The sequence below is a fragment of the Stegodyphus dumicola genome, chromosome X1 (assembly GCF_044657685.1).
Source record: "Stegodyphus dumicola isolate Sdum_Otavi_A_Nest chromosome X1, ASM4465768v1".
Taxonomy (NCBI): Eukaryota; Metazoa; Arthropoda; class Arachnida; order Araneae; family Eresidae; genus Stegodyphus; species Stegodyphus dumicola.
This window is the reverse complement of record NC_140780.1, coordinates 23,418,088-23,431,424: the sequence shown is the minus strand read 5'-3', so window position 1 is coordinate 23,431,424 and position 13,337 is coordinate 23,418,088. Positions and strand designations below refer to the sequence as shown.

General features: G+C 32.9%; 1 protein-coding gene across 1 annotated transcript in view; it reads right to left on the bottom strand.

The window, feature by feature from the left end:
• LOC118187430 (uncharacterized) overlaps positions 1–9,750 on the bottom strand; it is a 79,090-nt gene extending 69,340 nt beyond the window's left edge. The window contains exon 1 of the mRNA XM_085807220.1: positions 9,728–9,750. Coding sequence (XP_085663346.1) covers positions 9,728–9,735 — 8 coding nt within the window. The 5' untranslated portion in view covers positions 9,736–9,750. The remainder of the gene's footprint in view (positions 1–9,727) is intronic.
• Between the last annotated feature and the right edge of the window lie 3,587 nt (positions 9,751–13,337).

Genomic DNA, 13,337 nt, shown 5'->3' with positions numbered 1-13,337 from the left:
TAATTTGAAGGACAAAGGCTGAACTGTAAAGACACAGTTTTAACATCATAATTACATAAATATCACGTGAAGGATTTGTCCTACATTATTCTGTAATAATTCATAACAACAAAGGATGATTATTTACAGTATTAAATTGATTAAAATTTGCTGTATGTTAAAGTCTGTGAGATCTAATAGGATATTATAGGCGTTCTAAATCTTTATACTTCGTTTCAAGAACTGTGCGAAAACTAGAAATATTAGTAACTCTTATTCAGATTTCAGAGAAAATAATTTCAAAACAGTGCCATAGTTCAGTTGTGAAGATTTACATTTAAAAAAAGTAAAATTTAAATAAATATTTTCTTGCAAAATTTAAAAATAAATCAGGTTAGGAATTAATTTATTGATTTAAAGGATTTTTACGTTATTGCTTCAAAACACATCAGTGAAATAGATGAAGGGACAAAACAAGGGAGAAAGACAAACATAGAAAGAGTTCAAGCAATTAAATTTTTCTTCAACTTAATGTATGCAGTCAGTTGGAACTTCTAGCCACCAATTCATGACATATTTGGGCACTGAGGTTTCCTGCAGCTTAAAACTCTTGAATAGTATTACTTTCTTGATTGTCAAATTTCAAATAATGGCTTTTTGAATTATCCTTAACTTGAATCCCTAGCCGCTCAATGTTAATTTACCTGTTAAAAAATATTAGGCACGAAGGAATTAAAATTACATAAATTGTTTTCACTGCAATTTATCTCTAAAATTTTCAGACGTTTAATCTTCCAGTTTTCCTTTTTGCAAAATCAGCACCTATCTGTTAAACTTTTGGAAAATTTTGCAGACTAAAATGCAGTTCTTGAAATCGAGCATTGTAAGGTATTATTACTTGCCAATGTGGCTTTATAGATTAGCTTGCAATTTTGAGCAATTAAATCCGGTTAGCGTAAGTTGTTGGAATATGGTAAAACATACGAGGCCTATATACCAGAGGGGAGCGACGCCTTAGCCTTAAATGACTTCTTAAGGGACTTTAGAGCATAACACATGGTCAAACACATGGTCAAATCAGTGAAACCAATCACAAAACCAGATCGTTTGCTTGGGATCGAATCCGGGTAGAACTCCCAGTATTCAGTGGTCTTAAACACTCACTCCTTGGTGATCCCGCAAATACGACCGAAAAAACGCCATATTGAACTCTTTTAAATTAATGTTTTATAGAATATATAATTATTTTTCTTTTTTACTAGTATGGTTGCTGGTACTCTGAGCCAACTCCAGTATGTGTATAAAGTTTTTTATAGGTTGTTTATTTGTATTAAAATTATTTAATGCTTAACTGTAAATTACAAACAATAATTTCAGTATCTTCTACAGCGGGATCTATGTCAGTAACAAATATGTTTCTTAAAAATAATTTTGGCGTTTAGAAGATTTGTAACAAACCTTATCGATGAAAAGATATGCAAATTAACAAATGATCAAGATTAACATCATTTAAACTTATCTTGCTTCATCGTCGAAGAAAAACGAGATTATTGAGAATCGAAGACTAGAGCTTCCGCATTTGGAATAATAAAAGTCTGCCATTTGACATCTGTTATTTTATCTGTATTTCCTTTCAGAGGGAAATCCTCTGACAGCTAAGTATTATCATCTTTCAGTTCTTTTGAAGAATGGCAGTTTCTTCAACTGCAGTGTGTAATCATTTCTGAATGGTTTCTAAAGACTGGAATAGTTTGAGAACTAAAGCATTGTTTCTAATTTCTTTCTGTCAAATGCATTGTTGCTGGGACTTTCATGGCAAGGAAGCAATATGTTGGACTGAAACACACTCACGTTGAACTTGGCATTACAATAAACTGAGATTGCCTCATAAGACTGAAATACTTTAAACATTTTTTTTATTTAATCTTCACCTATAGCTGGAGGAGAATTTCATGCAATTAAGCAACGTGTTTAGTTGAAACACTCGAAAGTAGAACTTATTACGAAATATTTGGCACTGCTGGTCGAAAAACAGAAAATAACATTTAAATTCTTCACTAATGAATTTAAATGAATGCAATAATTTAAAATATTTTAAATGAAATCAATTCATTACGTTTTCAAATTAAAGTATGCTACAATATCCTAAGCAGTGCCGTCATACAAACAGCACTTAGTAAAGAAATGTATATTTTTGTTTAGAATTTTGTATTTTAAAGTTAGTTCTCATGAAAGTATAACCGATTCCCAAGTTTTGCTTCATATTCAAAATGTAGATTTATAATTAAGAGCCAAAGAATTATTTCTGTTTTATAATAATTTTATTCTCATTTAGTTTTATTATTGACAAAAATGAAGTAAACTACGATTTTATAAGGTTTTTTGAAATTTGTATCTACATTGAACTAAAGCCCATATTGCTGCAGATTGTTTCTTCAAACAGATGTGCTAGAATAGATCAGCTCAAGCTTACAGAATATAGAACTTTGCAACTGGAGTAATTTTTATAGTATAGTAATTTTTGCAATTGGAGATCATGGAAAGAAATAACGGATTTTTCAGGTTATTAAAGAAGGGAATTATTTTTAGCAGTTTTAAATTCGGGAGATTCATAGCTGATATTAAAGGTTAGGTTATAAGGTATTTCTCCCTCCTTCTTAGCATGCCTTCGTCGAGTGGTGGTCTGCACGCTGTGCGCACATTCCAGAGGTTCGCGATTCGATTCCCGGCGAAGCCGTTGCTCATTTTTCCTCTTTTCTGCTTCCAGAAAGAATACCTAATCACAGGCGAAATCTCGCTTTGTATATTTGTTCTTCAATTTTGTTGTTCCAAGAGTAATGTTTGTGTTCGATGACCACATCTCTGATGATTTTGTTTAGTCTACTGATTTCGGGTTTGAATCACGTGAATAGATGTATTAACTTTTCCTCAACAGAATGTAGTTGCAGATCATGTTCTAACTGTCGGAAGCGTGTTTTAGACAGTAAGTTTCAGAAATACGCCTAAAAAGTTCTGAAACTGTCTAAAACTTTCGTCACGTAAATACCAACTTCACCTCCTCCGTGCCATCTAGTCAAAGTGATAGCTACTACAGCCTGGTGTATTCATAGCATGCAACATTCGCACGAGTGATAAGTCCTATATTAATACTGGACAAGAATAAAAAAAGTTCTGTAGTATACCAATTTTAAAAGTTAAATTTTCAGCATTTCAAGTCATAACCGTGAATGGGACCTTTTTGCGGACTACAATCTTGTTTTCTTACTTTGAGTTTGTTCTGATAGAAGAGAGCTTTTTAGTAGGCATCACATCCTTCCCAGTTGGAAATATGCTTATCATGACAGTTGCAGTATTTATGTTCTGTGTCTTTAGGTTTTGAACAGTCACAACTTTCTTAGTCTCAGCACATTTGCAACAGCTGGAAGGGACGGTGACAAGCAGATTGGGCATGATGGTACTACTGACCATTTGTATCGTTAATGTGCAGGCACAGGCGAAATCATTAATGTTCAGGAACAGGTGAAATCTCACTTTGTATATTTCAGTAGACTGCGATTTTTTTTGGTTAAGTAACTAAAAGCAGATACATCCTTTTCTTTTCGGTGTCGAGGCCACGCATCAACTGTTCGACTTTCAGCATCGTGGAGCTTTTTTAAATAATCTTTCATAGTCTTAGAGATTTTAGAATGATATATAGCTAAATTTATATTCTTAATTTGAGATTGTTCTTCTCGGGGTAAAGGTAGGAATACTAAGAAAGATCGTGAACATTGAACACCGCCGAGAGTTTTCTGTATGTATTCAAGTCCTTTGGTAGTGTGCCTTGCAGTAAATCTCAATGAGCATCTCCTACTCAAGAGATCTCTGAGAATACCTGTCATGAATATTTGCGTTCTGACACTGATAGGAAGAATTTTAGCAGGCCTTGCAGGGAAAGATAATTTTCCTACAGCTTGGAGCCAACTGGGAGAAGCTCGACCATTGTCATTTGCGATTGGTCCTTTGTTCTTCTTGGGACTTCTTTTGTTTCTGATTGGCTGGGCTGAGCTTTCTATCTGGGATATACTAATACCAGTCTTAGCCTCGGGAGTGCCAATAGTTGGAGCCTTATGTTTCGCTCTTTCGATTCGAGAATCGTTCATTTCTGATAAATGAGAAAGTTTACGTTTCCCTAAATCCTATCTTGAGTTTATGTCGATTTTTGCAGTGACTCCATTTTCCAGTTTCTTTTCACAGGAATTTCACCAAGAGAGATCGTTGAGAAAGTAACTTGCTCAGTGTCCACACCATCAAGGTAGAGATCGTTCAAAATGTGAAACGTATTTAGCATGCTTACTTCATGTAAATTTACGGCACAGACAGGACGCTGTGCACTTCTGCTGGGAGGTCTCCAGTTTGTGTCCATATGCAAGGTTGTCACTAGTCGTAGTCATTTTGCTTGGAACAGCTGCCTGGATAGGGGAACGCTCACTTAGTTCTAGTGGAAACTGATATTTGAAATTCGACGCATGACTTTACAAAATCCAGAAATTTATTCAGCATATTCTTATCAAGTTTCTCATCTTCAATGAGAACGAAGTTGGTCATACGTTCCTTAAAATGGTAAATTTGTTCTTGCAGTTGCTTGAACCGAAACTTAGATCAGCGTTGGATGGAGAGTTCTGAAACAAAATCAGTTAATATGTTCCGAAGAAAATGATTCGAGAGGTTTTTGCTGCATTGTGTACTAAAAGTTTGTTTTAAAAACTATGTAAGAGCTTATAGAATAAAAAAGGCACATCAAGAAAGGGAAATATACGGCTATGGCAGCTCCGCCTACATGAACGGTCATGATAACGTATTTGACACCACCGCTATTAGATTAGGTTTTGAAGATGTACTTACCAGTTTTAAAAAATGGGCCATTACCTTCAGAATTTAAGTATGCATATATTCTCTTAATTCTGTTCATTAATATATTTGTTGATAGATGTTGCTAGCTAGAGCGAATTGTATAGTTCGCAGTAGAATACATTTTCAGGTCTTGGTAAAAAATATTAAACATCAAGTTTTGTTTTTTTCCTAATATTAGCTTATTTCATGCGCATTTTTTTATAAATTTTATAATTATTTATCTGTATTAGACTTGAAGCTTATTTGCTTCTTAACCTACAACAGGGGTCAGTGATTGAGAGCTCATAATAGGCCCTGATCTGAACGGCCTAGCATTATACGGCTTCGTATGTTCCATTGCATGGACCAGTTTTCCTCCGAAAGGACCTACAAGATGACTTTAAACGAGATTTAGTAAATTCAGTTAGTATTTATATGATAGCTAAAATAAGGAATAATGCAATTACATAAGAGAATTTATTTCACGCTATATATTAGTACGGCTAAATACCTAATAGTATAACATAGACATACATCTTTTCCTAACATCGTTGCATAACAAGTGGAAAAATAATGTCTCCAGTTTACTTTTTATATTTTGGTTGGTTGGATCGCTAATACAAAACACACAGTTTACTTTTGGGAACTTGAAAGAATTTTAAAGTTAAATTCTTCTATGTGTTGTCCTTATAAAATTCCACCATAGGTCGAAAAAATGATTGTAGGGGGTCCTCGTTAAAATATCATAGAACATTCGCAAATAGTGAAGTATTTCATTTAATAATCAAATGCCACAGCATTTTTGCCTCATCTTCTAAAAGCGTCGAATGCTGTACTATTAATAAATCATAGACTTCTATCTGGGAAGAAGTTTGAAAAGCTCTCCGAAATGCAGGAGAAAAATCGCTCAATGAATTCTGACGATTATGCGGGAAATTCCCTCTTCCGACAGGTATAAAGCATTCCACGTTGCTATGACGACATAATGAAAGAACGTTTGTCCCTCCGCAATCCGCTAAAATACTGTCACCGAGGATCAAAGATATCGAACCCTCTCCTGACTTGAGAAGCTGCTCTAATCTTCAACTCTTGATGGTTATCCTCGTATATTTATTGCTCTTAATTATTCAATGTTGGAACATTTATCTCTGTATAAGTGACTACATGCAACGTGCTTATAACAGGAAGAAAATAACATCTATCCAAACAGTAACCTTTAACTCTGAGGAATTGGAAGGGAAAAAGTACGTTTATTGCATATCAAATCTTAATATTTATTTATCGCATTGGATTATTCAATTGCGAAGTCGCATTAGGAATATTACACGATTTAATAAAGCACATAAGCCGTTTTAAAACATAAAATTTGTTTTAAAACGGCTTATGTTATGTTCATTTAAACATAACATAAGCCGATTTAAAACAAATTTTAGTTACACTGTAAAGTATTTCTCCCGCCTTCCTAGTATGACTTCGTGGTGTGGTGGTCTGCACGCTGGGTGCGTATTCGAGAGATCCGTGGTTCGATTCCCGGAGAAGGCGTTGCACATTTTTCATCATTCCTGCTTCCAAAATACCTAATGTTTCTGCATTACAGTACCCCTTTTCTCAGCTAACTATATGAATGAATAGTGCATTTGACTGCAGAGAAAAAAGGTTTCGTTTTCAAGGAAAAATTTACCGAATACAGAAAACTGCGCAAATCCAGTCCATATGGTAGACGTTAGTTGGTGCTCAGTTTTTATAGAAATTAAGCAAAGATATAATGTTTATATCTTTTAATCATTAGAAAATACGTTAAACATGAAATATTAACCTATAAACGTATAAAGTAAATTATTTAATTAAGCATCATATACATAAAACGTTGCTTTTAGACAAATTCGATAATTAAGGCATCAGTTTGAGATCTTTCATTTCAGATTCAAAGCACAATAATCGATTTTAAACCGTGTTCCAAATACACATCAAATAGAACATTTTAGAATGTATGTAAATCATTCTAAAGATAAATATAACAGAAGAGACGAAATTTATTTATTTATCCTTTAAGTTTCGTTCAAAAATCACGAAGTATTTCCTATGATGTTTACTTTGAGAGAATACAAATTTTGAAAACTGAGAAGATATAATTTAATTGATTTGCGTTCCTCGAATTTTATTTTTTATAGTATTAAAATTCAGATTTATATTTAAAATATATTTCTATCTCCTAAAGCTCGTGCAATTTACTATGACTATGTATTTATCACTTTTATTAAGTTCGGTCTCGTTTTGTGAAACGCAAATTATTCATTTCTAGGACAATTATATTTCGTCATAAATGTTATATCTCAAAATGGAAGGCATGTATATGTTACGGTGAAACACCGAAATCTGGAGAATATCGACTTTCTCCGGTGAACGTCAACATTCACATAGTCTCTTGGTGTATGTCCGAAATATTTTCCAAATACTCTTATTTCTGACTTACACCGGTTAATGCCGACATTCACCAAGCACTAATGGTGAATGTTGAACATATAACGATATTATTTTTTCTTCTCTGTAATTCAGTTGCGAATAAACGCACTTGAAACTTGAAATAAGAACTTAAGTACATGAGAACCTAAAACACACAATACATTTTAAATGAGAAAGGAAAATGATAGAAGTTCAAAAACTTACTTAATTATACAGTACGTTCTAAATGAGAAAATAAAATAACAGTAATAAAAAATTTACTAAATTATGTGATTCAACTCTTATTTATTGCAACAACTTAAACTATTATGGCACTTTATGACCTCTCTTTTCGACTTTCACCAGAGCATATCTGTGATTGTCGACATACACCGGTGATGGTCCGAATATACAAGAATGTAGTGAAATATTCGGTCTTTCACCGACGTATTTGGTGAATGTTAATATTCTCCGGTGAAAGTCGACATTCTCCAATTTCGGTCTTTAACGGTAACATATATAATGAGATAAACGTTTCATTTAGGGTAGTTTTATACTTCAATAATCATTTAAAGATAAGCCAAGATTTTGTTTTGGTACTTAATCTGATACAGAATTTAGCTTTGCATCCACTAGAAAGTTTTACACTTTAATAGATTCGCCATCTTAAATATTTATTTTAATATTGGTTTTCCATCTGATTTTCCGAAAATAATAAGACCACTTTATGGGGAAAAAGTACACAATAGAAAGGGTAAAGTAATGGTATCAGAAATATAAATTTGGGCATATTATTTGGTTATTATATTTAGAAGAATTATATGTTTCGTAGCATGCTTGAGGCTCATAACTTATCCTTTGATTCATTTGATATCGTAATTAGGTGAGCTGATAATAAATTTCAAATAACACTTCAAACACTTTCGCTTTATTAATTACTTAAATTACTATGAATGTTTCCTACGACAGCCTTATTTGAGAAAGCTTTATTTGAGCCTACAAACCTTATTTGGGAAATGCATTTTTTAGCTTCAGAAAAATACCCAGAAAAGTATTTTATTTGCCGAAGAAGGTTATAATAATAATAGGTGAGTTGAAGAAAAAACGTTGTCAGCTTTTCTTGTTACTGTACAGTAAAAAAACCCATTAATATTATTATGCAATTTAAAATTTAAAGGATTTCCTATGACTCAGGAATTTCAAATATTCCTGAACAAAAATTATTACATTTGAATCAAAGTTAGATTCCCTACAGCTAAAAATGTTTGACATTTGTAATTTTAGATTTATAGGATTTAAAAAAGACGATAATAACATCACTTCTTTTTCCATGAATAATTAATAGCCACATTGCATCAGAGTAGAAGAGAGGAAAATAAAAATGTTTATTTAAGTTTTTTTATTGCCATAGATAAATAAAAAAATTCCAACATATCCTCGAGACGCAGAAAGAGAGGTATTCACATAATAATAGTGGTGGTGAGTGGAGGATTGAGAATTACGAAAATGTTTATTCAAAATTTTATTTGCTGACAAAATTGAATTTCTGAACTTATTATACCAAAGAATGTGGAAAACATGAAGTAATATTTATGTATAAGAAAACTGCAATTTAAATTCAGAGTTATTCTTATAAAAAATTAAAGCTTTTGAGTATTTGAAATTACTAATTAATGAACAGAAGAGTAGTGTTTGTTCAATCGTTCTACGGTTAATGTTATCTCAAGATTCTCAGCAGACCAGACTTTATTTAAACTGGATTTAAATAGAATCTGGCCAATTTAAGCTGAAATAAAACGCTATTTAAACTGGATTTTCAATAGGATGTCTTTATTCGGGTATAAAATATCCCATTTAATTAGTAGTATGGACAGCAAACGGAATTATTAGCAAGAATTTCACGAAACTAACAGAAATTTAGTGCAAACTAGCTAAGGAAATTCACAAATATGAAAATAGATCGCACCATTATTACATATTTCTTAAAATTCTATTTAAATTCAGTAAACACTTGAATGGAAGTTCACTGTAATGTGTGAATTCAAACGCGTAAAACAGAAAACTCATAACAAGTAAAGTTACTAAAGAACCATTAGCGTGCGAGAAAAAATTCAGTACTCTGTGATTCACACGAAAAATGTTTTTCAAGGCCAGTCAGCTTCAAAAATATTTCTTATAAACGTTTCAAAAATTACTAATTTGTCTCCTATTATTTTTCAAAATTACATAATTACTTAAATATTATATGCTTCAGAATACACCTCACTCGCCAGTTACAGTTACGTCAGCATTTCAATTCACTTACATTCCTTTAAACTTATTATAATATTAAAATACGCAATAGAGTTAAGTTTGCATGATTGAAAACATTCTTTAGACTTGAGGCAGTATTTTATCATTTATTCACAGACATAATCCAGTAAGTAATACTTACGTTAGCATACTTAAAACGATTTTTTTATGGATGACCTTTCTTTCACAGTCAGCAAGATTTTATGAGAAAGGTTTTCCTCTTTTTGATTTATATATCCAGGAAAACAAGAATTTCTCTTTTGTATAACTGTTACGTCAGTCAAAGAATAAAACATTTGACTCCTCCACGAGGAAGTACTACACTTCCGATGTTATATATCACGGAATGTATTGTATTGGGATAGAATCATAAAGCTGTCCTAAAATTGCATTTTGAAACGTACACTCTGTCAAAACATTTAAAGATGACAATAAGTTAAAGCTTTATATTATCTAAATAACATCAAAGCAAAAAATCTTTAAACATTTAATCTTGTGATGTCATTATTCAAAAGAGTTATTTATTACATAGCGTTACGTATGATGATATCTTGTTTTTGTCTTTCCAGAAAAAATTATCTATCTGAATATCATTACACTAATTGCAGCAACAACCGTATACGATAATTAAATCCCTAAGGAGATGATTTTTATTCTCAATTATTATAAAGTACAGGGACAACAATATCAAAGAATGTCCAGTTAAAATAAATACAATTCATGAAATTATTTATATTTTGTAACAGTATTATTATGCATAAGAAAAGTGATTCAATGATAAATTCAGAGAACAGTTATATTTCGCTGAAAATAACCCTTAAATTTTGTTGATGAAAAATAGCAGAAAACTTTTTTATTTTACAAAAGTGTCAGATTCAAAGCTATATCGATTAATATTTTAATCAATTCTTTTTCTATAGCTTTAATTATGTTGAATGGGGTATTTTTTTTTCTTATATGCCAGAACTATAATTAACTAAACTAACTAGAACTACAACCCATATCGATAATCGGAAACTTCGATTGTTACTTTGCTGTTGAACAAATATCTATTCATTTTCTATTGCAAGTGAGGAAATGCTACTTTTTTATCCTATTTTATTTGAACAAAGCTTATATTATTAAATGAATAGCAATACCAAAGAATGTCTACTTTATAAGTGACATATTATAAAATAGATTTTGAACTTTCCTTTAAATCTGAAATCACTGATATCTCAACTCCTGACTTATTCATAAGTTTAATTAATCATTTTTAGTCTGATAACGATAGTAATTGTGCACTTCAGATCCGTGATATGAGCTTCCTTTTCAATAACATTTTACACTCAAAGGAGGATGACTCTTTCATCAAGAATAAAACATCACACACACATACCTTCAGAAGAGAAATAAATCATCAAATAATTGACTATATTTGCACTGAATATGAGAAACGAATTCCTTGGGCAGAAAGAAAAAACGTCAGTGAGATATTTAATTTGTTTACAAATAAAAAAAATATATTTGTGACACCTAAGGAAAAATTCGTCATTTATATAAAGAATATTTTTGACCAGTACCTAATTAATGTTCACAGTCTCCATATTTTCTATATGATACTTGGCCTCTATCGTGGTTGGTCATAATTAATATAATCAGAAGACTAAAAACTAAGCAATCCAGATAACCGGAGTTCCGAAAAATAGTCTGGATAACTAGAATTACAATGTGAGTAGTTTGGTTACTTGAATATGGCAAAGGCACGATGGTTATCTGCCTAAGGGGAAAGGATGCACCCGTGGAGCGCTTTCTGAGGAAGAACTGACTCGTATTCACATTATAAATCGGGAAAACAACGAAAACCAACTACGCAACCATCCCGTTTGCCTGTTCGAACTATTAATATTCATCTCGTCTTTTAAGCGTTCGGTCTCTGGTGGGGCCTAGCCCACCAGCGGCCGAGCGCTAAAGTCGCTGAACACTGTTAGTTCGGTCCGAGGTTCGAATCCCGCGAACGGGCTGGCTGCATGGGTGTTTTCGTGGTTTACCCATGTGTAACGTGTATACGAGCCAGTTTCCGTTAGAAAGTCCTCTACGAAGGCATCCCTCCCCTTAGGCAGATAGCCCTAGTGTGCTTTGCCATAATTAAATACACCACACCACTCTGGTGGGGCCTCTACTGTACCTTAATTTCACGTCTTAATTATGTGTGTATTTTCTCGCCGGTATATAGTTCAAATAGATGGTGGCAAAATCAGTTTATCACATGAAATGTGCTCTGTTAGAATATCAAAAGAACCTGAATGAATGAAGCAAGTGTAGGCCACAGGTTTGGAAATTCATAAGTATACTTCTGTGGTTTTTTCGACGCTTTGTTGCGAAGTAAATATAAATCAGTTTTAAATGAATGATTCATTAGGAATTTCAACAAAATACCTAATTGTTTTAAGATAATTAAACCTCCTTATGTTTAAGGATTTTTCTTGCAGCCCCAGGTTTCCTAAGCATCTTATAAACTATAAGGTATTTTCTTCCTCCTTTCTGCGTACCTTCGTGGTTTAATGGTAGCACTGTGGGCACGTATTCGAGAGATCCAGGTTCGAGACCTTTTTTCGGCTTCTTGACATCAAAAATAAGCTAATGACTCTACAGTGGAGCCCGAACTAAATAGGTGATGGATGATAATTCTCCACCACCAGGATTTGGCGACTGAATCCCCTTATCTCCAGTCGCCCTTTAAAAGGGAGTTATATAAGGTTGTAAGGATTATGTTAATTTTATTAACAGTTAAATTTTGAGTTAAACTTCCTTTCCTATCGCTTCTTAATTTCAACTTACCACTTCCGGCCAGAACGTAGTTTTAGAATCACGTTTGAATGCTAATGAGGAAGAGCGGTATTTAACCGCAAAGTTCTACTGTCTTAGTGAGAGAGAGAGAGAGAGAACGGAGTACGTGGGCACTATCCCCTTATCAAACGGTTAATTAGTATAGCACCACGTCCACCACTATCTATAGCACCCCTTCAAAATACATAATGCCACCTGAAAGGTATTCAACGTGCACGACAAGACATACAAAATAACATGTTACAGAGTTACAGATTAATATTCAAGATAAATTACTGGTACATTGCTGATGCAAATATGACAGATGCAGAACTGATAAAAGGCTGATATAATACAGATATTAACACTGATTAATACTGCTACAGTACTGATTTATTGATATAACACTGAACATTATTACTGATTAAATGGGAATGATTTTGCACAAGTCGGTAAATCCACGGAATAATACGTTACAGAGACTCAAAATATTGCGAATTAAAATATCACATATCAATGTTCTACTGTTACATTACTTGTACTATTGTATTATCTATAGCACCTTTACTTGTACTATCTATAGAACCTCTTCAAAATACATAATGCCACCTGAAAGGTAATCAACGTGCACGACAAGACGTACAAAATAACATGTTACAAAGTTACAGGTTAATATTCAAGATACATTGTTGATGCAAATAGTATGAACAGATGTAGAACTGATAAAAGTCTGATATAGTACTGGTACTGATATTAATGCTGCTACAGTACTGATATATTGATATAACACTGATTATTAATACTGATGAAATGGGAATGATTTTGCACAAGTCGGTAAATAAATTCACGAAATAATGCACTCGGTCGTACTTTAGGCCTTTGATAGCTTCGCAGTCAATTAGCGTTAAGGGGCCAACTCTGTTAAAATTTCGATAGCTTCGGCT